The 27,581-nt window shown below is 43.0% G+C and overlaps 1 protein-coding gene and 1 non-coding gene across 6 annotated transcripts in view; one reads left to right on the top strand and one right to left on the bottom strand.

The window, feature by feature from the left end:
* The window catches only part of Wwox (WW domain containing oxidoreductase), an 895,605-nt gene that overhangs the window by 528,581 nt on the left and 339,443 nt on the right, over positions 1-27,581 (bottom strand). Inside the window, exon 9 of one of the 5 annotated variants that reach the window (XM_063246725.1) lies at positions 13,334-18,365. The exons of the other annotated variants lie outside the window; for them this stretch is intronic. Coding sequence (XP_063102795.1) covers positions 18,318-18,365 — 48 coding nt within the window. The 3' untranslated portion in view covers positions 13,334-18,317. Of the gene's footprint in view, positions 1-13,333; positions 18,366-27,581 lie in introns of those variants that run through there. 5 annotated transcript variants of the gene reach the window in all.
* LOC111754851 (small nucleolar RNA SNORA2/SNORA34 family) lies at positions 23,388-23,524 on the top strand. The gene has a single exon (XR_002789526.2). It is a non-coding gene; the product is annotated as a small nucleolar RNA SNORA2/SNORA34 family (small nucleolar RNA).

Here is a 27,581-nt window from a genome sequence, read left to right as displayed (position 1 = left end):
CTGCAGAGGGTATCTAGGCTGACAGAGGATGGCTCTACCGAACTCAGCAGGAAGGCTGCGGAGAGAAGGGGTTCTGGGCTTACATTCACAGAGAGTAATCCACATACAAAGATGGCTCTCAGAGCAACATCAGAAAGGGCTGGGGAGAGGTGATTCAGGCAGGGGTAAGCTCAATGAATTGGAGGCTGAAATCGAAAAGGCCTAGGGGAGACCACAAGAGCTGGGTGCAAGCAGGCAAGCTCATGAGCGAGGGTCACTGCAAACTCCACTGCTGAGGCAGCCATGCAGGTTCCACAGTGAAATGGGCTTGCTGTAGTTTAGAGAAACACAGAGCATGTGTCCAGCCAAAGAAGGGCAGTGCTGCTCAAGGCCAGCCAACCAGTCCCAAATGGAAACTGCAGGCACATCACATCAAATTCGCTTTTGCAAGCGAAACAGAAAATCACAGTTTTAATGTTACTGTAAGTCTCCCAATTTTTAAAATATTTGCAGCTTATTTATTTCACTAAGAAAGGAATCTGCAGCGAGCCAAATAAAAGACTTTGCAGGTGATCATTTTGTAACTTCGAGGTGCAGAGCTGGGAATGAGGATGGAGACTCACAGCACTGGAAACAAGGCTTTCTGCACACCCAGGGGTCAGGAGGGAAAGGGTGAAAAGAGAGCTGATACCAGCTGGGGCAGCAGCCAGGGCCAAAGCGCCTCTGGGTTTCCAGAAACTCCCCGTTCCGTAGGGCAGAAAGGAGCCCTGACCTGCAGAATCACAGCCCCACATCCATTAGCTCATTACATCAGCAAATATTCATCAAGGGCCCTCTAAGAACCAGGCACTGATCCAATCCTGCCCTGGAGGAATCTACATGCATGCTCTCTTTCAGGGAAAAATAGGACCATTTTCAGTGTCTCAGCCAAGGCTTCAATGGCTGCAAATGCACCTGCTTTAGCTTCAGACCCATGGCCTTCTTCAAGACGCATGTCACTGCAGGTAGCCAAATTCCTTCCTCAAGCTGGACTACAGGTATTAGTTTGGACACAGTGAGTCTCTCTATGCCAGTCTGGTCTCTCCTGATCCCAACTCCAGTGGTTTCCAGGCACCATCTGTAGATCCTGTGTAATCGTGTTCCGGCTCCAGCACAGCTGGGATGGCACCTGAGATAAATGAATCATCTCAGATACAGGAACAGAGTGTTCCATCAAGGAAATGCCCTGACCCTTGAGAGAGCTCTGACCGCACAAGAACCCTGCTCCCCGAAAGCCCTGGTCAGTGATAAGGCACCCCTTGCCTTTCCTGACTGACAGCCGGACAGCCAGTAAGTTGCATGCTGCTGGTGGCTGCCTGCCTCCATTTCTCCTTGGTGGATTGTCCTTCCTTTCTTTCTTTTAAAAGGAAGGGGAATAGTACCCTGTTTATTTCCAAACTCCCTTGCATCTGATGTGCGATAGGCTGGCATTTGCTGTTAAAGCAGAAAATTATAAAAAGGGCCTAATTGACCCTCCTGTGTCTTTGGAAAAGCCTGTCTGTGGTCTCTAATTGACCCTCTAGGCACCTATGGAACAATGAATGAATCTTCAGGAAATAATGGAGGGCGATGATTAATAGCTCGGGTCTGGCTGGACCTCCGTCTCTCGCAGTTCTTCTCCTTCCACTTTCCTTCTTCTGCTTCACAAACCTGATTCCCTGGATTCTATAAGCAGCAATTTATTATTATCGCTGAATAATAAATACCCTGCAGGAGACAGTTTTAAAAACGAGAGACATCGTGATTCTGCAGAGATTGTGATAATGTTTATGGGGCTGGCATTTTCGTTTTTCTCCATGGCATCTCTCAGAAGGGACTTCTCCAGCATTTGCAGACAAAGTCAAAAGAGGAGGCACCTCTGAGGCCCCAGTAAAATCACTGTGCATGTAGAGTGTTTTGGGATTGTGGCTTTGTTTCAACTCGCCTTACAACAACAACAGCACTGACAGCAAGAGGAAGTGATATTCCTTAGCAGGAAGTATGTAACAGGCCCTCCTGGACATTATCTTGATGAAAACATGCAGCAGTCCCGAGATGTAGACAATGCTATCGTCCCCATTGTTTGGATGGATAAACTCAGGTGCAAAGACAATAAATTGCTCAAAGTCACAAGATCCAAAGTTCCTGGTTTTTATGTGCCACACTGCTACCTTCCTACCATCTAAAACTGTCCCAAAGGAAGAGTATTAAGAAAAAAAAAAATTGAGTAAAAGAGTATTCTGGGTTAAAGAATTAGAGAATATTTCTCTTTTCGATTAAAAAAATTTTGAAATTTTGCCTCTTATAACTTAGCTGAAAAAAAAAGCCCCCCCCCCCAGTGTATCAAGAGCACATTTAAATTTAAATTTAGAAATACACATGTCTCCAACAAGGGTTAGAAAAAATCAGAGGAATTTTTTAACCAATTCACTCCATTCTATCACATGTTATTTTTAAGCAAGCATGGAGGAATGGAAGCGAATGATGCTTCTGAGCTCTCTCTCCCTCCTGCGGGCTTCACTTGGCTCGGGACCCCAGGTGGCAAGGGAGCCACCAGCCGTCTGCCAGGCCCTGCTGTTTTTTTCTGGGCCCCTTTTCTTCTAAATCAGTACTTTGTGGGAGGACAGGTTGCCTTATGCTGCAAAATTAGTGCTTGGGTAAGACTAACAGCTTTTGCAAAAGGACCCAACTGATTCCTACACCAGGTATCACCTCTGTCCTCAGCAAGCAGGGGCCACTATTCAGAGTCAGGGGCAGTGGTTGGCAGTGAGCTTCTAGGACCCAAGTATTGCAGGAGGAAGGACCTGAGTCACTGACCTTTGTGTCTTGAATGGAAGACTGTCTGCAGTCACCTGCATGGTCCCTTTCAACACTAGGACTGTAGAACAGTATTGTCTTGGGATGTTTTGTCCAAAGAGAGATTGTGTGCATGTGTAGACATATGTATGTATGTATGTATCTTGATATGATATGAATATATCATGTTTTATTGCCTATATCTACCTATACACATGTATGCATCTATCACTTCTTTTGCCTAACCATGAGCCAGAGCTACTTCCAAACCCTTGGTTCTACTGCATGGATCTTAAGGAGTGAATAGCGAGGACCTTCACTTTCCATCAGGTCTGCATGCAGGGGACCACAGGGTCCCCGTGTCTCCACCTCTACTACTTCTGGTCTTAGGTTGGATTGCTTCTACCACTTCGCTGCATTTTAAGGCACAGTGCCCCTGCCAATTCATACCATACTCCAAATTATTTATTTGAAATTCAGCTGTGTTGCCTCCCTGCATGAAAGTTGGTCAGATGATCTCAGGAAAGAGTTCCAACTCCCTAGCAGGCCATCAAAGCAGAAACTTAGAACAGGAAGTGGGGAGAGCAAATGCCCTCAGCCTAGCTTAAGAGACAAAAGTATGGAAAGGTAGGTAGAGTAACATAGTGCCCCTTGATATGTACATCAAGCTGTCTTTCCACAGGCAGTCATCTCTGGTCTGCTGGCCTGACAGAAAGAAGGAAGATGAAAAATGGAAAATGAACAAAGAAGGAACAAAGACTAAGTGCATGAATGAGCAAATGGTAACTTACTTAACATCTGCTTTTTAAATGGAAGAGAAAAAACTAACAGGGATGCAGAGTCCTGCCCAACCCAGGTTGGAGATACACACACTAACACACATGGCACAGGGTGAGCAGCACGTTCTGATGGGGACACCTCCCATCCAGTACCCCATGTGCACTGGTCTCCCAGGTTCTCCTTGAAGCCTCTCTGCTCATCCCTGGTCATTCCTTCTTCATACAGGAGGCCAACTCAGGAGTCCACTTCTCTCTGTAACTGACAGTAGACATCCAATATGGGTCTGAATTACAAAACTGTATCACCTATAAATAGTCATACCATTCCTTTATAAATAACCATGGATGCTTTTATTCATTAAGATTCAGATGCTATGGAAGGTGCAGATGTGCATTCTCCTCTCCTGGATCCCAAATAAAACACTCCTGTGGAAACAGATGGCTTTGTATAAATCAGATGACAGCCTACAGGCCAAGACAGCTTCATCTGAATGGTATTATCAGAATGATCTTTGGGGTGGTGAGGAAGTAGCTGCTGCAGCTTCTAATGGTGAAATTTTGGGACATGGGCATGAGCTGGTCTTTGGATCATCTTACCAGTGACCTTTCACTCCATCTGCTCCTTCCAGAGGGCACCTGTGAAGTGCTGAACAAAGCCAGTATGTCACAACATCAAGGAAGGCGAGGGTCCCTACCAACAAGTGGACCTGTGAACATCATGGATGTCACCCTCTACCAACATCCCCAGACCTTCCTGCTCCTGCCACCACACACAAAGTGGGCAGTTTTTCTGCTTGGAAACCACAGGGTGGAAACAGCACCTGCTGAGGCACTCAAGTCTAGGAAGGGAAAGGTGACAGTTGTTTCTGTCCATTTTGATCTTAAGTGTGAAATGCACAGTAGTTCATGGTGGTGTCTTGGCAGAGGAAACACAAAGTAGGTGGTAAAAGTCTAAGCGCGCTTCCTGAAGAGTGCGTCCCAGGATGCTGAGGCACCATGGAGACGACAGCCTGAGTCATGCTTCTGACACTCACCATTCAAACTGGAGCCTCTTCGGGTCCTGAGCATGTCTTTCCTTTGAACAGTGACAGGAACAGATCACCCCTGCCCAGACCTCCTGGAACATCCGAGAGCCTGCAGTCATATGATGACTGTCTCACTCTCCAAGAAAGTAGCCAGATAGTCTCCTACTTCCTTCCTACATTGGGTCACTTTTAACAGAAGAATTTAACTGGGTAAAAATAAATATCAGCACAAATGACCACTATTCCTCCTTCTCTTGGCAGTGCAGACATCCATGCATAGAAATTTACAAGGTAAGATACATAAGTGACACACCAGAAAAACATTGGGAGAATTCTGTTTTCCTTAGTTCACTTCAAGCTCAACAGTGTGGTTCCATCATATCTATTTCATCGGAGATAGTGACTGTCACGGAGGATCCTAACCATGCGACATCTGTCCTCAACAGACTCTGGAACATACTCTTGATCACAGATTCATTAAGTAATCCTAAGACAAGGGACAAATCCTATCATCATCCAAAGAACAAATTCTGCCTCAACCCCCTTACTCCTTTCTCCTCATCAATTTTTATTGCTGCCTGCAGCCTCTAGCTCCAAATCTCCATTCCAAACTCTTGACATATTCCAAGTTACCCAAGTAAGGAAACTACATCTGCAAGCTGGCTGTCTCTGGAATTCACATTCAACCCTCCCAGCTCTGCTGCCAGTCAAGACAGCCAAAGAGCAGGACTTCTGACAGGAAGGGCCAGGGTTAACAGGAAATTCCAACGCAGAGCTTTGAGTTATGTCAGAAGAAAATGAAAATTCAGAAAAAGAACACTCATTCATGGTTATAAACATCACGTTTTTAAGACACAAAGATCAAAGAAGAAAATGTGTTTTGACATGATGTCTCCCAGTCAAAGACTATTTCTGTAAGTAAAGTCTTACTGTCACACAGCCATGTCTATTTGCTCTCTGGGTGCTCACTGTTCATTATAGTTTAGTAGCTGTAATGGATGGATACCTTGGGGCCTCGAAGTCAAAAGTGTTTCACATCTGGCCCTTGAGAAAATTTGCAGACCTTGGTTTAGGCTGAAAATGACTTTGTATGGCTCTCAAATATTTGTATCTGCTTTGTGATGCTCAATGATATGTAGATGGAATGACCAAATTGGAGCCTTTGAATGGTAATACTAAAAATTCCTAATTTATGATTAGAGAAGAAAGACAAAGAAATTTTAAGAATCACAGGCACTGTTTTTGAAGTAACGATTAGACTTATATCATGTAATCTAGTTCAACTACAAATATTATTTTAGTATGAGTCGGATGCTTTTTAATATAGGCATTTACCTTCACAGTACAGGAAAAAAACTCAGTCCTTCCCCGCTTCTTTCTTTACTTCTCCTAATCAACTACAACCCTGTTTATTTTGCCTGAACAAATAAAAAACTCCTTTGAAGATTCTCATCACTGATGGGTGTCTTGTCCCATGTACTGTGTATTATATAATACATGTTACAGGTATTCAGATAACTGGGATCATCTAATAAGTTCATTTTCCTTCTAGGCTTAAAGGCCAAACTATAGGATTAAGCCATTTAGAATGTACTTGATTCCTATAACATGTAGTGATTTTGCTAATGTTGTCTAGTTTTATTTCCTTGCCCAGAATGATTTCCATTAGCCGGCTTGCAGATTAGCAGCCTAATCTCCTAACAAGAGCTCTTCGATCAAATGGTCTGGAGTGGCCACATGTCTCGCCGCTGCCAAGTGACTGATTTAAGAGATGGACAAAAAGTAGACACACAGAAGTCCAGATAGTGTGATTAATGGGCGATCCAACTTTCTCTGAACCGCATATCATGACTTAATGGGAAACCCTGAAGAGATTAAAGAGGAGAATTACATTACCATGAATAATATAAAAAAGTGATATTCTGTCTAAAAAGCTTCTCAGTGCAAGCGACTCGAACAAATATATTAACAGAGCTTACAGCAGATTCAATCAGGTTGAACGTTCCCCAGAATTTATTTTGAAATAAGCTTTATATATCCAAGATGTGAAGAATGAATCTATTCGTGACTGGCAGAAAAGCTATTAACATGCAGATTTTAATTCTGCCTCCATCCTGCAGCGGCTTCCCTGTCCCTCCCTGAGTCCTGCAATCTCTCCCAATTACAGCTGTCGTACACCTCCACAAATCTCAATGCCACAATTACGTTCCAGCAGGCTAAGATTTATTTTGCTCACTTTATTCTAACTTCTAAAAATCAGTTCAAATTTGTATGATCAAGGTGCCGATAAAACGATTATGCTGCAAAGTATGAATTCTATCATGTCAACCCCTTCATCTGTTGGAAAGACCGGCTGAGGGGCAGTTTGGGGGAGCACAACTTGACAGTTAAACTGCAGGCCTGCTTTACAAAATCTAGGTGCGCATTACAAAATCTAGGTGCACATTAACTTACAGTTAAGCCAGGATGGTAATGAGGTTACAGTGTATGACCAGTTAATGGGTTGCAGCCAAAAGGCAAATACTGAAATGAAGACGTTTATTTTGAAACCAACAAACCTGAACTGAACCATTACAATAAGAACCATTAGCATTGTCATTACTGGGTGAAATAATTTCATCTCTAAAATTAATTAAATAAATTGGAATGACCTGGAATCATTTCTGCGGCAAACGGACAGAAGAACACGGCATGAAAGGCAAACTCATTTAGAATCAACTGCCCCGTCAGTTCCCGGCGAGATTCTCTTTGAGGTGATGGGAAGTGGGAGTTAAAATATGATTCATCTGACAAGGTAGTGCTGTGCTCTTAAGGAGTTTGCAAAACAAAATGTAAAATAGATGCTACAAAAAATGCTTCCCCAAACTCAAGAGACACAATGCCTTTGGCTTGAGACATGGAAGCCAAGGGTACAGCTCAGTGGCATAAGCGCCTGCGTGGATTGAGACATACACGGTGCTGGAATGTTCACCCCAGAAACTTTGTGTCTCTCTTTAGCTGTCCACATTCCTTTTTCCAAGCAGTCCTGATTATTTTCAGTCATCACGATTAACACATGACAGTTGCACAGAATAGGTGAGATAGATGCTGCCAGGTTTCTGAAGGCAGTCAACAGTGGAATCTTAGTCCAAGTCATGCCCACAATCCAAAGTGCCATGGTCTGACGGTTTCTGGCCCACATGCCTCCTCAGATTCTTAAACTGAGATGTAATTAACAATGTAATGGGATTAAGTGCTAGGCCTGGGGGAATGGGAATGGGACAGCATCCTTCAAACACTGCCAAAGCATGAGACTCTCACCCCTTCCACAATATGACCACACGGTGAGAAGACCTAGGAAGTGGGTCCTCAACACACTTGGAATCTCCTGACACCTTGATCTTGGACTTACCAGCCTCCAGAAGGTGAGGAATATGTTTCTTTTGCTATTAAGCTACCCAGCTTCTGGTATTCTGTTATGGTAGCTGCAGCGGACTAACACAGGCTTTGTGCCTCTTTGATAAGTGAGAAGCAGAGGCACCAGTCCATCATGCCTGGCCTTGGGCCCTTTCAGCCCATGGAGCACCAGCTTTCATACCCTGTAAGATCCTGCTTGCTCTGCTGGGTCATCTGAACCAGGAATCTACACTTTAACATAGGTTCCAAGTTAAGCCTTAAAGATTCAGAAATTTGACTATTATTTATTTCAACAAATAGGTTTATAAATGATGGAAACACAAACCACATTTTCAAGGGCTAACTTACTGCAATTTTATCATATTACTTATAAAGCAATGCTACTATGCATTCAAAATTCTTCTGAAAGATCTCTTTCCTTCATTTCCTCGGCATGCTCGGTGATGCCTCTTCCCATAACTGCTACATACAGAACATCATGCCTTAAAGTCTCCAGCACACAAATATGTCCTCTACTTCTTCTTCCCCAGATTCTTCTCCATAACCCCTTCCCCTTCCCTCTCTCTTCCTCAGTTTCAATCTCACACCCTCAGTGAAGCCTTCTCTAACCTTAGACAAGGTCAGAGTCACCTGTTCGAAGCTGCAACAGTACCTTGCATTCTGTGTCCTAGCGTTAGCCACACTGTGCTTGATGAATGACTATGTTAAAATGAAAACTGACAGGGTAGGGACAGTTTCTTCCTTGTCTACCATAGCATCCCTCATGTCCATCATAAACCATATTATGGATCAAACTGTGTTGCCACAAAATTAACATCTGATGACAGTACTGAAGATAGAACTGTGAAAGCAGTAATTAAGGTCCAAGGAGGATGTAAAAGTGGGGCTATCAAAAAAAGAGAAAGATGCACAGTGATGAGTGGAAAGATGACCCTGAGGGGACACAGCAAAGGGGACCATCTGCATGCCAAGGCATATGGCCTCAAGAGAAGCCATCAACTTGATCTTGAACATCTTTGATTTGGATTTTCAACCTTCAGAACTATGAGATAAGAAATTTGGTTGTTGCATTCCCCAGTCTATGAGATTTTGTAATGGTAACCCTGGTGGACTATTCTAGAACGGGGGACTCAACAGTCATTCAATGGCCAAAATGACCACACCTGGGCAGCACTATGTTCTCTCCACTCTCACTCTGCCTACAGGAAAATCAGACTGTTTAGTTTGTTTAAGAATGGAAAAAAGCAAGGCCCAGGAAGAGCGAAGTCAGAGCCTACCAAGAATCAGCCATGCTGGGACTGGGAGGAGCCCACTGAGAAGCCAGCCAGCCCTTCTGCTAAGCCGCGCAAGACATGCGGGGCCCAGGAAGAGAGAATTCAACACCTCCCATGAGCCTGCCCTCTTGTGGGCTAAGAATCAAGACCCACATACACACATACTCCTCCAGGGAGTCTTTCTTGTCTACCACAGTATCTCTCATGTCCAACATGAACCATGCAACTGGCTGGTTCAGAAGACAGACTGAGTTGATAGCAACTGAGGTACAAAAAGCAACTGAATGCTATATTGTATGGTTGATATTGCAGGCCTTGGGCCAACGGTCTGAGCATCTGTTGGGAGCATGCAGCAAAATAAATAAGGGGGATTTTAAAATCTTGTATTTGAGGTCCATTATTCTCAGTGTTTTGTTTTGCTCCGATTAATTGTTTTTCTTTATTCAGTGTTCTATTTTGATTGGTTTTATTCTGTTTTGTTTTGGTTTGATTTTGCTATATCTGATGAAATGGACAACTTTTGTGAAGATAACAAGATATACTATGGTGGTCATTGTTGTTTTCCTATCATCCTGCTTTAAAGCTCTGTACCAATTTCACTGCTTTGTTTTGATTGGCTTTATTCTGTTTTGTTTTGTTAGATTTTATTATCTTAAAAAAAAAAAAAAAAAGAATGGATGAAAGATATAACCAGAGTACCAGAGTAGGCCAGGCTGTTCATGCAGGTGACTGATTCTGCAGAAGCAGACTTTGAGACCAACACAACATGAGCAGTGGCCCAGATCATTATTTACTTCAGACAGCTCCCCTAGAAAACTTTTGACCCTTTAGACAGCCCCTGGTCAGGATACTATCCATAAGAAGGGTATTTCCAACTAGTCAAACCACCATGGACAATTCAAGGGGCAGAGAGTCAAGCTTCTCAGGGAATCGGAATATATAATGAAGTCCTGAGCACGTACCTAGAAACTGAATCCCTCAACTGAAAATGAAAATTTAATTTCCATTTATATAACTGTCTTATTAGAGAAGTGATCTCATTTTAATACACTATACAGCAAGTTAGAAAGGGTTTTGATTTACACATGTTTGCACATTTGAATCACGGCCATCACCTGGCAGTTCTGTGACCTCAGCAATTGCTCCACTCAGTTGGCCACAGTTTCCTCATCTGCAAATGAGGAAACGTCTATTTAATAAGAGGAAGAAAATATCTATCTAATAAGGTTGTGGGGGATATTAACTAAGGCATGCAAAGTGTTCTCAATAAACTGTAACTATGTGCTATTATAAAGGAGTTGGATTTTACTATTAATAATTAATGTAATAAATGTTAGCACTTATTAAGAGATGTCTACTGTTTAACAATTATACAGAATATTAGTATTGCTTTTTTATTTCCTTACCAAAATATCTGCTCTCAAAACCCTATTTTTTATGCACTGAAAATTAAAAGCTTGTGCTGGATCTTGTCCAAAATATATGGACAAATTAATTTCAGATATTCTGAAAGTAGAAAACAGGGGTTTCTGCTTGACTGGGCTTTTCTTATTGTGATAACCTCCAAGCTCCACCACTAGAGGTTTTGAAACCAAGGGCTATGGGTGGAGGTACAAATTATCTTTCATCACAGAGTCTTAACAACAATCTCCTCTTTGACAAGAAATTTACAGCAGGCTGTAGAAGCCTTACTTTATTAATGATTAAGGTATCAACTGTCCTTGATACAAATAAACAGGCTTTCTGAATCGTAAGCAGCAAGACAGGGTACCTAGCAGGCTCTAGAGGCTGAGCGATTTATAGGGCATTCAATTCCCATCAATGCATGGTCAGTACCAGCAAGAGGTCTAACAGGAGTGTTTAGAGGATGGATGTCCTCTCCACAGTCCAAAGAGCACACAGGTAGGGCCTCAGGCCCTGCAAATTCCAAGTCTCCAATACTACTGAGAATTCAGTATTGGGACTTCCTTGTTCCAATCTTGCCTAAATCTTCCTTGCCCAAAAAGTTGGCCCTGGATTTTAGTAGTCTTTTAGGGTATGGCTTAGGACCCAGTGTAGCAACTGCTGTATTGACACATTTCCATGCTAGGTTCCAGAGCTCTGTTTAAGGGACTGGGTGGACATTCCAAAGATCAAGTAACCAAATTTGCCCATATCAACCAATAATAAAGTCCTTTTTAGTTCTTTTCTTTGTAGGCAAAAGGAGTAATATTTTGACAAAAATGTGCAGTGTACACAGACATCTGATCACCTTCTGCTAAGCCCACAGAATGATAATACATCCTCACTTTCAGCAGGGTCATGACTAGTTTAGCCAATAGGCTGATGGGAAGAAGTGACATGTGACCAAAATATGTATGTTATCGTAACTTCCTCTAGTGATGAATAAGGACACAGATGCTAGACAGTGCAGCTATGAGACCTGTGAAACTCTAGCAGCCTATTTCTTAGACTCACTGTGTATGGAGGGACTCCGCTAACCCACGCTGGATATCTAGTGTGAGCAAAAAATAAACATCACTCTCCACAGTCTCATTCTACACATATATCCTCCCCCATGTCTGTCTGTCTGTCTGTCTGTCTCATTCTCACTGATTTTCTCTGAAAAGCAAGGCTGTTTATTTTCTCTTCCTCACAGCATTTGCTATTGGTTCTGGCTGCAGAAAACAATTGGGCTAATGTCCTAAGGAATCAGATGGTGATGATTCCCAGTCTCCTCACCTGGGTTGTAACTGAGAGCCACAGTTCAATTTTCCCTGCATTAAGAAAGAAAGATGGAATACAAAAGCTTACTACATTCACCTCCGGCAGAAACGCCTTCGCTGAATTATGATTCAAGGTTATGCCGGTTTAGAGCACTGATACAGGAACTGCCTGTTTGAAATGCATCTCTGCATCCTGGACAATCACAGTTGAGCACAGTTCTGCTCACTGGGTGACCCAGGCCTCATGTGTCAACCTGTGAAGTGGTCACATGTAGAAATTCAATTCCAGAAAACGTGTTTGTCTTTGCAGATCAGCTTTGCTACACAGTTCTGCTTCCCAACAATAAAAAACAACACAGTTTGCTAAGGGTTTTAACTAAAAGAAATCCTAGGACTGAAATCAAGGGCTGACTATAAACCCTGCACCACCTACTTTTATTTTAATAGTATCCCCCTTTTTGGCCTCCCTTTTTAGACTCTATGTGGTATTTTACATTCCTAGCTTGAAGAATACTATGTCCAACATGACAGAGTCAGAATTCGGTCCCAGTACCCAAACAGGAAAATGGCATATGGAGGTTGTTCCGCAAGTTCGTCAGGCCAGCATCAGTGATGGAGGGCCCACATACCTGCTCACAATCTCCATTAGTTCACCAATCCACCTGCAGAAATGTTCGGTGTCCATGGGAATTTGGAAGCTTTCTCCGGGAAGTACTACTCCACTGCCAAATCGTCAGGAAGACTGTACATCCCCACAGGCTGCAGGGTCAGGTGACAAGTCTAGCCAATAGATTACGGACAGGAAGAGACATATGATATAGATTTTAGAAAAATTATGAAGATGTTCAAAACTCAAATGGATAGCTGAGTCTCCCTCACTCACAGTATTTGTATTCTTAGGCAGTTCATCCAGTCACTGACTTAAGCAAGATGGCAATCTGTGAGAATAGTCTTGCCAGTTCTTAACTGATCCTTAACAACAAACTTAACTAACTTTTTATATTTCCTATTACAGCAGCAACACCTGCTCATACAGGAAGAGTGAAGGGGACAAAGGAAAAAGAAAGGAGGGAAGGACACAGCAGAAGGCCCAGCTAGTGATACTGGCCGGTGCATCCTCTGAGTGCCCCGACCTGTGCCTGTGCGATAGCCTGCCAGCCCAGGGCCTGGGCTATCACTGCAGCTGTCACGTAACAGATAAGGAATGCACCAACACTAAATTCCTCATTCAATGTCACATTGAGCAACCCAGCAGGAGAGAAGCAGAATTTCAGCTGAGGCCTGTGTGAGCAAGTTCATCAACTTAACTTTGAAAAACTGACTAGGACCTGCTCTGTCCAGAGACAGTCCTCGGTGCTCTCTTCTTCTGTTTCTTTCAGAATCTTTTCCCCAAGGCATACAGGTATATGTATTATTGTAACAAAAGTGTTCTTAGGTTGTACAAATCCTTTTCTAAACAGTTTTTCCTTCTTAAAACAAATGTTAGTTCTTAGTACATATGAAGTTCTCCGAACATTCTCAAAAGCCTTACAGAAGTCTAAATTAATTATCTCTACCCACCCCTTCTTCAGCTCAGGTGACAATGACTGTAACACTAAGAGAGGGCATAATTCTCACAAAAGCTTCAATGGATGAGATGAATATTAGTTTATAGAAGCACACAGACACTCCAGCCAAGAAGGGACTAATAATCAGAAGCTGGTGCAGCTGATACATGCCAGCACAGTCACAGGGACATTTCATGACCAAAGACCCAGAGCAAACATCAGCTTTAATGAACAACTAACAAAACTACATCTTGTTTGTATGTCAAAAATAAAGTTAATCTTTTCCTTCTTTTTCCCCAAATCAGCGGTTGTCATGAACATTAATCATGTCCATAAGTAGGAACAAATATATGTGCAATTGACAAATGTGTTTGATCATCATACATGACACGTAGGGGATAAAACCAAGGCCCAGACAAGGATTCAAGGTTCAGAAACAAGCTTGTGCCTACGTGAGTAAATGCCGAGCCTCTCCGCCAACCGCAGTATGAAGAGCACCAGGGCTCCTGAGTCCATCTTTCCTCTGGCTCTCTTGCTGCTCTTTCACCTTTTCTGACTTGTGTCTAAGTCCAGGACTGTGTCACTCGTTCAGACACTGAACACATATCAGAGCGTACAGAATGGTGTCAGCCGTGCAGAAAGAAGGAATGCGGTATTTTTACACATTAGTTTGCAATTTACAGCCGTGGGTGTGTGTGTGTGTGTGTGTGTGTGTGTGTGTGTGTGTGAGCGTGCATGCGTGTGTACGTTTTGCAGGAAGGAGGAGCCAGAAAGGGAAATGGGAAATGCTTGCATTTAAATGTTAGTGTGGTGCCATAAATTCACATTGGATCTAATCCTATCTATGAAGAGAGAATACACTGCTCAATAGAGGTGCATTAATAGCAAGATAAAGAAAACGAACACACTGGCGTCAAATACAAATGTGCCACGGGCCACTGCTGGTGAGATAATCTGCTGCGCCTTGCCCTGACACTGATGTAGGTAATTATCAAGCTGCCTGTCTTGCTTCGGCAAGATGCAGAAACTTCCTTTCCCTGACAGCCACCACAAGTGCCATTTGTACTCGCGCACTTGTGAAAACTTGCCCACATATGGGAGACAGTGTAAAAATTTTGGGCACCATAAAACGTAACATCTCTGGACTTGAAATCCTCCTTCTGTCAACAAAAATTAACTGAATAGTTTGCACTTACTCTGTGTCTGCTTTAAGTTCATGTAGAGTCTGTAACTGGAAGAGAGAGGACTCTTTAAACTTCTATTCCAATATGTCTTCCAAAGTAATGTCTCTGGTTTTCTTCGCAGAATCATGATCACTTTTGCAACAAGAGTGCCCAGCAGAAAAGTAGAATGTTGGGTGTTTTTGTGAGTTATTTCACAAAATTGTCACAAATATCCTTTGGGATTGGAATAGGCTTCACTGGGGTTACCATGATTTTTGCTTCTAATTACCATCCTAAATGCCCTAGCTCAATTCAGCATACATTTTTCCAGGACCTACTATGTGCCATATACTAAGAAGCCTAGAGGAGAAGTGAAGCAATTTCGACAAAAGAGGTATGGCAAAGACAGACATGAAATATCAGGGGTGCAAGCCCCCTTAAACATTACGTATCGCTTGCCATGGCATGCTTCCAAACTCTTCAGGCGGCATCCTAACTAAAGCTCATTTCCTCATTCACCCACAGCTGGCAAAGGGCACACATGCTCTGCTGCTGTCCAACGCCACGACTGCAGGTAATGGAAGAAATTGCAATAGCAGAAACATATAAACAAGATACGTTTTCAAATGCATCTCACAGGCACTATTCAGGACAAAACGAACCGAAATAAACTATTCTCCAGTACCAGGTGACATATTTTATTATGCTCCTCCCACCATCTGTTTTCAGAAGTAGCAGAAAGAAAATGCTCCTAAATCAGGGTTTTAAAATCAGATGATGGTATTAGAAATAAGATTAACCCAGTCCCTTAACAATCAAATTTATGACTAGTAAAAGGTTATGAAAAATTCTATCTCGGTGTCACATGTAGGAAGCACAGAGCCTTCAGAGGCGTATGGTGATAAACTGCAGCTTGAGCAATAAGCACGGGGAAGAGAATGAGCGGTTCAAGAGTTCAGAACGTGTGCAACTGAAAGGTGCTCAGTTAAAGAGGAGGGCAGCCCCAGACAAAGGCACGGAAAGGTCATCCTTACAGCCACTCCGTCTTCATTACGCAGAGAGCCTGTGGCCCAAGTGCACACGCCAGGCCTCCCTGTGTACGCCACATCGGGAATTGGGGCTCGGGAGAAAATGGAAACACTAAACAAGCACTGAGGCAGAGCGTGCTGGCAGCAATACCCTGATCCACCATCCGGGCTTCCAAGTGCAACCCCAGCCACCCAAAATAAGTTGATATGCACACTCCCCCACCTGCTGCCACAAACTCTTTTTTTTTTTTTTTTTTTGGTGTGAGTGATAGATTAATTAAAGATTACAATCTATCTTCTTCTGAAGGCCAGAGAATGGACATGCAATCAGCAACTTAATTTTCTTTCAGGTAACTGCCAAACTTAAACTTGTTCGTCCAAATAAAATAACTTCCCCCATCCGGGCAGCTCAGAATTCTGTGTTCGAATAAGACAGCATTTGTGGTTTGCCCCAGAACTCAACCCTCATCTTTCTGTTTTCAGGCATGGGGGAAAGGTGAATTTCATTTACTGATTATCAGCAGGCCTCCTGAGAGATAGGCTGGTGCTGCCGTAATGGGAAAGCAGCGTGACTCGCGCCTCTGAGGACCTTCCTGAGAAGGCCAAGGCCAGCGCCAACACAGGACTGGGAGATTCTGCCCCTCCTGGCATACCCCTGATCAACTTCCCCCAAATACCAACACCACCATGCCACCTGCCTCATCCAGCCTCATCCCCAGCCAGTGGGGAGCCTCGGGCCATCTGTCCACCAACTGTGCCAAAGGAGACCTGCACTTCGGCTCCTGTGTACAAACAACTGTAACAGCAATTGCATCATTACTCTCCCTGCGCCTGCCTCTGCGAGTTTTCATAGGTGGACTGGATTCCAGTGGCATGTGAGTGGTTTAGCAGGCAGCCTGGCCAACTGGATTGTAGAATGTGAATGAAAGGCACATCACATAATGGTGATAAGAAGGGGAAAGTCAATTGCATCTTTTAGAATTGAAAGGCAATGAGTGTCATAGTTACGGGCTCAGTAGCTACAGTCAGCAAGAAAACTAGCTCTGCCACTTACGAGAACCTTAGGCAAGAAACGGATTCCTCAGCCACCATTTACCCACCTGGAAAATGGACATCATTTACAGTTGACTTTTTTAAGGAATAAGTCAGATGATAGATGAATAAAAAAAAGAAGGAATTAAAGAAGGAAGGGGTGAAGAAAGGAGGGAAAAAGGAGGAAGAGAAGAAGGCAACTGACACTGGCTTTTTAAAGAATTAGCCCCAAAGCCAGCATATTTACTCTGTAAATGGTTTCTACTGGTGGTCACTTCCATCTATGACTGGGCTACACAGACATGTAGCAACCGCAGTATGTCATCCTCTCTTCCTCCCCACTTCCTCCCAGTCTCCTGTCCTCTCGCACCCCATCCTGACGAGCAGCAGGCAGGATCAGCCTCTGCTGGCCCTCTGTCCACCTCCACTTGTGTGGGACTGCACTGGGGCCTCACGGGAGGGCAGGCGGAGTGCAGAATTTGGGTACCATCTGTGCTAGGATACAGAAGAGTGGTGGGAAACTGAGGCAAGAAGGAAAGCGTTAGGGACAGTGCCGCAGCCAGCAGGGCACCCAGGACTGAAGCAGGGTGCTCACTGTGGGAGTGAAGAGACCTTCGAGAGTGACCTGGGGAGCAGGGTCCTCAGAAGGCCCCTGAGGAGGTCACAACCCCTCAGACTGTCCCTAAATGGCCGCCCACAAGGACAGCTACTGTCTCGTGGAGTTGTCGCTCCACTCACAAAGGATTCAGTCACCACAAATTCACTCAGGGGGGAGCCTCATACCCTAAAACCAAAAGTCAATTAAAACAGTTTCAGGAGGGTACAGCATTTACAGAGCTCACTTAGGTCTGGGCAGAAGTGACAGACTGGTGGAAAATTATGTCCTGTGATATTCTCAAATGCAGGTGTCTTAGTGGGGTTTGTGTCATGCACCTTCCTCTTAGGGATGAACATGACGGCCAGCACTGAATGAGTGTCTGGTGTGTACCTTGCTTGTGGCAAGAGCTTCACAAATGTTGGCTCTAAACTCCCAAACAACTTCATCATGGCCCCAGCGATCATGCTGAGACCACTGAGTACTAACCCGGACACAGGCTTCGGATTGTGCTCAACACCACAGGAGGCCCTCTGCAGGTAAGACCTCATGGCCCGCTGTCCAGGAATCATCCCATGGTACCAGCCAGGACATGCGTCCTAGGAAGCTGAAATTCACTCTTCATCTCTGAAGCACTGGAGGTCAATCCTGCCAAGTCATTTGCTTTCCCCAACTCTGCCACCAGTGAAAACAGAGCTCTTGGAATTTCCGAATGCATACTGTGGCAAAGACCACATGCTTATGCATTGCAAGGGACCATTTCATTAACAGTCATTCAAAGACATCAGCCAAAGCAGGGCTTCTTTTCAAAAAATGTTTCCAAAGTCCATGGCAACAGACACGATCACAGTCTTCTTGCTGAGGGGTCTCTCAAGTCCTTTTCTGCTGTCACAGCGGTGTGGTGGGAGGTGGGAGTGCCAAAGGGCTGCAGCAGCAGTGCACACGGCATTCCTCTGCTGCCTTTGCAGAGAAGGGGAATTCTACACTCCACTGTAGCACAGTGAGAGTGGGTCGTCGGAGCTGCAGGACTGAGATGGAGAGAAGATAACACTGTGAGTGACTGCCCATATCACCCACGTGCGGGTGCAGGGAGACCTCATCCCACCTAGGCCCCCATCACGGATCACTCAGACCCTGACAGCAGAGGCAGAATTAGCAGGTGATGCTATCTCCTGAGCAGATCTGGGGCCCATCTGCATCCTCTGCCCAGGGTGATGCCAGGAGTTCTTGCTCCTGTCTCCCTGCCTTGAAGAGACAACAGGCAGGAAAGAAAATGTAAGTCAGCTAATATCAACTCACATGTCAGAGGATATCAGTTTATAGTCTTAAGATGTAGAGCAATATTGCAGACCAGTGTCCCAAAACATGTGGTTTGGAGAGTCATTACTGAAGCTAAGTCAGGACAACTGACCTCCAAGTAAGGCCATTATCCCCTATTTCATCTGATTGCCTTCTGCTACTTCCAGACCTCTGCTATCCATGGGTCTAATCATGGTAAATGTCATTTCCAATTTTTCTTTTTTGTAAGAGGAAATGAGATACTGTGGACATTTAAATCAAAAGTGAATTTTCCAGGGAAATTGAAATGGTCATATTTCTCTATCAGTCTCTTGATGGTTTCCAGTTGGTTGTTACAATGTACCAAGAGGATTTTAAAATGCAAGTGGGATTTACAACAAAGAAGAGCTAGTGACTACTGAGCATCTATGCTGTGCAGGGTACTGATTTGTTGACTGTATATTCCCAATATTCAGGGAATGATACAGTCTTCTAAGTTCTGATGTCTGAGGACACCCGGGTAGGCTAAGCCTACTTCCACAGGCTGCACAGCCAATATATCTAGAATGCTCATGCTTGATATTGAGCAGTCAGATAGTTAGTTCTAAATTCACTTTCTTTCCTCCACTACTCTTTTCAGGGCTGATATGGAACCAGTGACCTTGTGCACACTGAGAAAATGCTCTACCATTGAGCTGCATCCCAATTCCCAAATTCCTTTCTAATCCAGGGATTCAGTGATCCTAATATTCACTTTCCCAGTGTGATTTGATTTATAAAACTAATTTACACCTTTATTTCTAAGAACCTGTCTTTTAATTTGGGTTGTATTTATCGGGCAACTATTCTTGTGCTGGTGCCATACTAGTTACTAGGTTCTAGCTGTTAACAAGATGGTTATGTGTCTGTCATACTGGGGCTTATGTAAAAGACAGAAATGCAGACAACAATGAGTGACACTTGTAATAAGAGCAATCATAGGGATCTGGAAAGGCCCAAGGGAATACATGGGAGGAACTCCTAGCTTTGTCTTCCAATACTAGGAAAGGCTTTCAGGAGGAGTAACATTTATGTTGAAACCTGATGGTTGGAGTGAAAGCTGGACGTAAGAGAAAGAGGTACAGAGAGATAATGTTCAAAGGGTAGAGAGATTAAAGGGTGCCTCATTTGCCTAGGATTTTCCCATTTATATCTGGGCCCCCTCTCACATTAGAATCTTTCAAATGCGCAAATCCATCTTAGAGAATCTATTCATAGGTCAGTTGTGCTTCTAATTCATCTGGAACCCCAGATATCAGAAGTGCATGAGTAGGAGGAAGTCCTCTGCTCCTCAAAGGAGGAGTAGGGCTCAGTCTGCTGCAGCGCTAAGCCCCTTGCCAGCTGGCTTGCTGATACTGGAGCACCTAACAAACAACTGCACTTCCCCACAGCACAGTGACTCCTGAGTATCAACTCCAAGACACCAAAGAGCTGCAAGAAACATCATGTACTCCTTACTTTAAACCCCATCTTGCTTCTTTTCCATGCATGACTCCTTTTTTTAAAAGAAGACAGGGCCTCACTAAGCAGTTCAGGCTAGCTTTGAACTCCAGATGTAGCGCAGGTTGTCCTACAACTCAGAGCAATTCTTACGCCTAAACTTCTCAGATCCTGGGATTATAGCTATGCACCACTGTGCCTGGCAAAACAAACAAAAAACAAACTAAAAAAATACTCTCCCCCAAAACCAAAACAAAATAAAGTGAAACAAAAGCCTGGTTTTAAAGATTCCTTCAATGCACTTCCCAGAGCCAACTTCCAAGAGTTCAATAGGGAAACAACATGATGAGCCAACACGGAGGGTAGTTTAAACTACATACTTCTCCTGCCTTGCAGCAAAGACTGCATTGTTACAGCTTATTTCTAGATGTCCCCCAAAGCCTCATGTGCTTACAGGTGTAGCTTCTTGGAGGAAGTTGGATGTAGGGTATGTGATGCCAGCATTAAGGGGTGTGGTAACTAAATGGATTTATCATAGTCAGGTTCTAGAAAATGGAAGCCCCACCATGGCTGTGGGTGGCACCTGTCAAGAGGTTAAGAGTGTGGATGGACTGTAAAGAGAGAGAAGGAAAGCAGGCTTGCTACTGCTGCTGCTGCTGCTGCTGCTGTTGCTGCTGCTACCGCTGCTGCCTCCGCTTCACTGCTTCCTGGCTGCCCTGCCCTGGGCTGTTTTTCTTTTGTGGCAGCCTTCCACCATGCCTCAGTGTCTTGGAGTTTGAAACTCTGCAAACTGTGAGCTGCAATCAACTTTTTCTCCCTTAAATTGTGGGCATCAGGTATTTTTGTAATAGCAGCAAGGAAATAATTAAGACAGACATGTGGTTTTGTTTTCATTGTGATTCTACATTGGCATAGAACTAGAAAGGTAACCTTCCTACCCAATCCTGACAGGATGCTAGTGGGGGAAAGTGGGGAAGAAGATCTCAAAAAACACCTCGACTACAGTGAGTCAGAATCATCAGGAGCTCCATTTTCTAGGGCTTGATTATTCCTGGCTGTTCCTGAGACTCTACCCTAAAACATGATTCTAAGCAACAGCAAGACTTCTAAATCAGGTATTCATTACAACAGTATTAGAAATAGCACACATCACGCCAAACCTGCAATCCAGCATTGATGAACTTGTCAAGGGTAAAATGATGAGCATCCTTCAACAGCATGGAAAATATTTAAAACATACTGTAGAAATAAAATTAAAAACTGGATGTCCATCTCAACGTATCAAATACAAAAATGTGTTAAGAATCACACGGAGAAAATGGGAACAATACCAAATCATATACAGTGGCAGATAAATTTTAAGATTCATCTCTATTAGCTAAAAACAATTTCCTTTAGAAAAACAAATTCCTTATTCAGAGACCTAAGTATGAATTCTCCCATTTTACCAGAATTCAAGTTAGTTTTACTGCTCTGTGTTAACAGGAACCATTTCAACCTTTGAAAGCCCACTTCTTTGGGTAAAGATCTCCACTCTTCATAGGAGGTCATTTGATTAACATCTGCCTTCCTTAGCAGACTGAAATCCCAAAGAGGGGGGATCTTTTCTGTACCAATCACCTTGGTACTTCAAGAGCCCAGCACTGTACTTGCTTAGAGTTCCCTATAAACATTTATATGAATAAATCGATGCATGAAAATATCATATATCTTCATTTTTAACAGCACTGCTAACTAGAAACATAAAATAGTCTTTTTATGACTATTTCTCCTTCCATCCTCTAGAATGACAGCACAACCCATTAAATTTAAATTCTACAATGTCTAAATCATGTGGTTGAACTGTCCTGTTTCCTGGTGGCTTGCTTGCTGTGAAGGTACATTTTTACAATATGAAAGGGGAAGGATGGATTATCCAAGACTAAGGCAAATACTTGATCCAGGCTGCACAGGGGAGACCTAAAGGTATAGCCCAGGCAAAAATCAGCATGGCAGATATTTCTGTTGCCAAGTACAGACCATGCCCATAGGCATTTGATAAGCAGATAAACAAAAGGAAAATTAATATCCTATTAAAATGATGAAAGAGGCTAAATTAGGATACACACTTGCATTAACCATACCCTTTCCATTTCTTCATAGAGTTCCTATATGGAATGGTCCAGAGTAAGACAAAGAATTTCCAAAGAACAGTAATTTCTAAACTCGCTATGACCATAGAATGATTTTATGGTTTGAAGAAAGACCCTCAGATCTAGAGATTCTGACTCAAGAGTTTCATAGTGAAATGAGACATCTGCATTTCTAATAAGCACTTCCACCTAGTCCAGACTATAATTCAAGTTTCAAAGACAAAGGTCAAGGTCATTTTTCTGGAGAGGTGGGAGAAGGTGCATTTTAACTGATACTTTTCTACTTTAAGTATTCTTTTGATTCACATGGACTAACTTTATTACATTGGCCAGCATAGATGTTTAAATATTAGTGTGTGCACCATAATTCATAGCACTATAGTGTACACTTCATGTGCAATATTCCCTTTAAGAAGAACCTTAAGCTTCCTTGCTAGATAATTTGCATACACAATAAAAGTCCTCTAGCATTTATGACTGACCACTGCTATAGGTTCCCACTGCTGTTATCTATGCTGACATCAGACAAGAAGTCCTTTCCATTGTTAATACTGGCACTGATAGGCTGTTCAATCACTATATTATTCTGGTTCTGTTCTATCAGTTGAGAAAAAGTATGTTTAGAAAACACACAAATACTTAACAGGAAAATCTGGAGCCTCAAGACACACACAATAATCTTTTAAAATTGGCGACTCAATATTCAAATGGGTTGCCCTGGAAATGTCGTACACCAACAAGCAGAAACCTAAGCTGAAATCCAGGAGGATTAACAAGGGTGGTGGTTGTGGCTTCCACCTTCCTTAGCTCAGTTCTCCTTACCCTACGGTAACCCTCACTGGCTGGGCAGTGGAAGAAGCCCACACCTGCTACAGGATCTCTTTCTACACTTAAAGGTCAACACGTAAGCACAACAGGGAGGAAAGGGGTGTGGACATGAGGCAGAGGGAGCATGGCTAGATTCTTTGAATTACAAATTGGGAAGGAAAACACATGACATTGACATTTTCATTTATTTTCTTCAATGACAACTTTATCTTGAATGCAAATAGCACTTCTGAAATGTTTTCTAGTTATTCTTTCCCAATACAGTCACCTTTCTTTCTCTCTCTCTCACCTCAATTATGATCCCAGCAAGCAGCACCATAAGAAGAGCATCAGATGGCCCTGAATCAAGGCTGGCAGCTTTCTGAAGCTGTTGGTTTCAATCAGGAGGCAAAGTGGTATCTTTCTATGATCTCACTTGCCACTTGAGAACTTTAGAAAAGTAATGGTCAATTCATCAGAAAGAAACAACACTCCTCCCCTATGTGAGCCCACCTTGAGCCAGAGAAGGGGCTGTTCCCCGGGTTCTGCCATCATCCGGGGAACATCCTTGAGCAGCTGCCCCATACCTCTTGGCTACTCCAGGAACCTCACTCAGATCAGAGGAACCCAAGGGTCAAGCCCAATTCCCTGCACTACAGGCTGGACAGCCAATGCAGGAAATACCCAGGACTCAGACACAGGCTAAGTCAGAGGAACACAGGGTAATGCCAAGAGCAGGATGCAATCTCACACATCCAGCCCACCAAGAACAAGTCCAGAAGACACAGACACAAAGGAAATTAGAAGTCACACGCCCAAAATCTCTGAAATGATGGCAACTGAAGTAAAGAGACAACTCAGTGCTTATATTGTTTAATTAATTTTGCATTCCTGTATCTCTCCCAGAGCAAGTCTAGAGACACAGACATAGAGAAGTTTCTATGAAACTTGCTGAAATTTCTGAGATGATGGGAAATGAAGTAAAGAAACAACTTAGTGCTTGTACTCTTTGGTCGACAGTGTGTGCCTGTGTCTGGTGGACTGAGCATCTGTTTAGTGGATAACACTGTGCATTATAGTAACTATGGTGGATTTCCTACTGTCTTGTTTTTGAAACTCAATATCATTCTCATTGTTTTGTTTTGTTTGGTTTTATTGTCTTTAAAATTAAGATTAAAAAACCAAAAAACGAAGAGAATTAGGGGCTTCCTTGTGCCTACCCTCTGCCTTGGTTTGGCCACTGGGGTCCCCACAGGGAGCTCCAAGGGTGTAAGGAAAGGTGCCAGGATGCTCTCATGCTTTTGCTTGCTCCTTACCAGCCCACCAGGACTGAAGGCCATAGCTTCTGTGACCTTCAGAAGCTCTTCTCCTGCTAATACTGGAGACACAGCCCACAGGGGGCTTACTATTGTCATTCCAGAGATGAGAAGATCCAGGTTTTCAGCAGGGGGCTAGTTACAAAGCAAACAAGTGACAGAGGGCCCCTGAATACAGGTCATCTGCTGCCAAACCGAGATTTTCCCAAACTCCCTAAAACTACAAGTTAAAACCTCCATTTTTAAATGATACAAGTTTTAAAAGATGATTCAATCAAAGTGTGATTTTATAACAAGTGGGAAAGCTGGGCGGATAAGTGTCTTTAGCATTATAAATCTAACTATATTCAAAGTTCAGACAGCCTTTCCAATCTCAAACATAAAAAAGAAACAAAAGATAGCTCCTAACTCCCAAATACAATTTTGCATTTACAAATACTGCCCCTAATTAACCTCCTGCCAAAGCAAACACTTCCTTGTTACTAACTTTACCAATTTTCCATCATTTGGGGAGGGCAGGAAGGCTCACAGAAGCTCTAAACTTTACTGTGATTGCCAGATTTAAGCAATTTGCTATAATTTATTTATTATCCAATTCCATACTTTGGGGAAATATTAAGAGAATTAATATAAAATAGAGAAAATAACTTTTGGTGTGAGTTAATAGTGTATAAGATTAGACAGCAGTGCCAATAATCACAGTTGTACTGCACAATTGTTTTAACCAAACAGGTACCTAATTTATCACTGAGACCATCCTATTCCAAGGGAAAGGACACTGCTCCTTTGTCTCATCCTAAGAAAAAATAAAAAGGAAGTATAAATGGAATTATCCACTTGGAGAAAGGAAATGGTTCCCTTGCTTTCCCTGACACTGAAAGAAAATTCTCAGGATTGAAGACCATAAGGGTTTGCATAAAACCAAATTGAGAACTGTGGTTCAATTTTTCTAGGGTCAGACTGAGAATCTAAGGAAGACTCATCAGATATAAAAATCTCTAAAGAAGCAAAGCAAACTGAATTGTAAACAGTGTTAATAAGACAAAGCCAACTAATATGAAAATAACATGATGCTGTAGACTAGTTTGAAATCCAGTTCCAAACCTGCACACGATTTCTCTGAGCTGGATCTTCTAACCTGTCAAACATACTCACAGTAGCTTATGAAGATGTGAAGATTAAGTGAGACAACCTGTTCTAAAAAGGCTTAACACAGCTACTGGAATATTATGAGCATGTAATAAATATTAAAAAAAATATTATTAGCACCGTCTCTACTAGCAGCTGGGTAAATTTTATAGGTGCGGTGAGTCCCAGATATCAACAAATAAACATCAACAAAACTCTTAAGAAACTGAAAACTGGGCAGAACAGCACCATCTGTTATTTTGCTGCAATGCATAACCTGGAGTCACAGGTAGAACTAGTCTCAGGTATATCTGGCCCCTTTTATGCTATGATTCTACGTATTCTATAGCATATCTTTAAGAACATCCTTAGAAGGGGTACAAGGGACTTCATCAGAATGTCAAGAGAGGTCCATGAACAAAGCCACGAAGCAAGCTGCTTTATTAATCTTGTCAACTTGATGCAATAAGATACAGCTGCAGAGGTGACTGGATTGCAAGGGCACTGACGGCACCAATGGATTAGGCCACTGAGGACTTGATAGCTGAATGTGCTGTCAGGTAACGGGAACTACTGGGGCAGTATGGATCACGGGAGCATGATGCTGAGAATACATGGGGTCCTGGCCCCCTGCTGCCAGCATTTTCCTCTACACTCTGCTTCCTGGCTGTCCCGAGGCTCGCAGTTTTCCTCTGCCATATCCTTCCACCATAATGTTTCTGCCTTGGAGCAGATTGCCACGAATTGAAACCTCTACAACAGTAATAAACATTCTTCCTTAATTTCTGTATGTTAGCTACATAGTCACAATGCAAAAAAACAAATATGCATGCAAACAAAATATAAAACGAAACAAAACATGACAGAGAACCCTATGCGTATAATCCAGTAAGAGAGCTTACCTCTATGAAGTTATGTCAGGATGTACATTATGAAGAGGTCATTCACCATGACATTATAAATTACAATTTCTATGATAGAATATTCTGCTTTGAGCAGCTGATTCTTTACCCTGTGATGTGAGGAAGCAGAGTCCAGGACCTCCTGGTCCCACTTCCCTTGACTCCTCCCACTCGCTCCATGACACTGAATCAGAGGCCCAGCCACTGAAACATGAACAGGCCTCTCCACTCTCCACAAAGCCCTAACTAAAGTTCGTTTTCACAAGCCAAATTTAAAAATCAATTAATAAATTACAACTGCCAAAGAATGTTAAAAAGCCCAAAGGCACCTAAGAAGTGCTTAGAAGAAACAACAAAGCATTAAGCTTGAGATAAATGGGTTTACTGTGTGTTTACTGTAATGTTGACTTAGTATCCCAGAGCAAAAATTCTCTTACCTCCACTTACCACTACTTTGTATGATAATAGCAGCATTAATTTTAAAGTGATCATGAATCAGTCATGAAATCTGACTCTTGTTTTTACTGGAAACAAAACACTCTAATTAGCACCTTGAACAAGAGCAGTGGAGATGGGTATTGGTGAGCACAATCTTCTGCTATTAATTCTTCCCTAATTACCCACAGTAAACAAGGATTGAAGGCAGCTAGGCTTAGGACCTCCAGGCCTTCTATACTAGTCTTAAGATAAAACCTGGGGACTCACTCTCTGCACTAGGGGGCGGAGCCTCCCAACCTTGGCACCCCTGGCATTTTGCAGTGGGGCTGCCTGTGAACCTTGTACTTAGGCCATCCACAGTCTAGTTGGCCTGGATCTACTAGATGCCACTTTCACCCTGTCTTCCCTATTCCCTGGCCCCATATGTCAGACACTACCAAATGGTCTCCAGCAGGCAAAACTGCCTGAGTAAAAACCTTGAAAGAACAGCTTCGGTAAACATAACTTGCAAAAGGGGTTATGTGCTCTAGGTGCATGGTAAGGCTACATGTATAATTAAATATACTTAAAACTGATTAAGGAGTACAGGATACCAAATGGAAAAAGATGGTTCTTTTATCAAGACCCAGTGTAAAAACTGAGTAGATTCAAAGCCGCTCTAAGACTGTGTGGATAGTGTGGCATTGCTACATGCCACTTTTTAAATCAGTTCTGCTGAAGTGTAATTTACATCCACTGCACCACACCTGTTGACACTCTCTGTG

This window comes from Cavia porcellus, unplaced genomic scaffold, assembly GCF_034190915.1.
Source record: "Cavia porcellus strain 051 isolate PalLab524CR breed Dunkin Hartley unplaced genomic scaffold, mCavPor4.1 scaffold_4, whole genome shotgun sequence".
In the NCBI taxonomy this organism is placed as follows: domain Eukaryota; kingdom Metazoa; phylum Chordata; class Mammalia; order Rodentia; family Caviidae; genus Cavia; species Cavia porcellus.
Note: the sequence above shows the minus strand (reverse complement) of the source record. Positions and strands in the feature narration are given on the sequence as shown.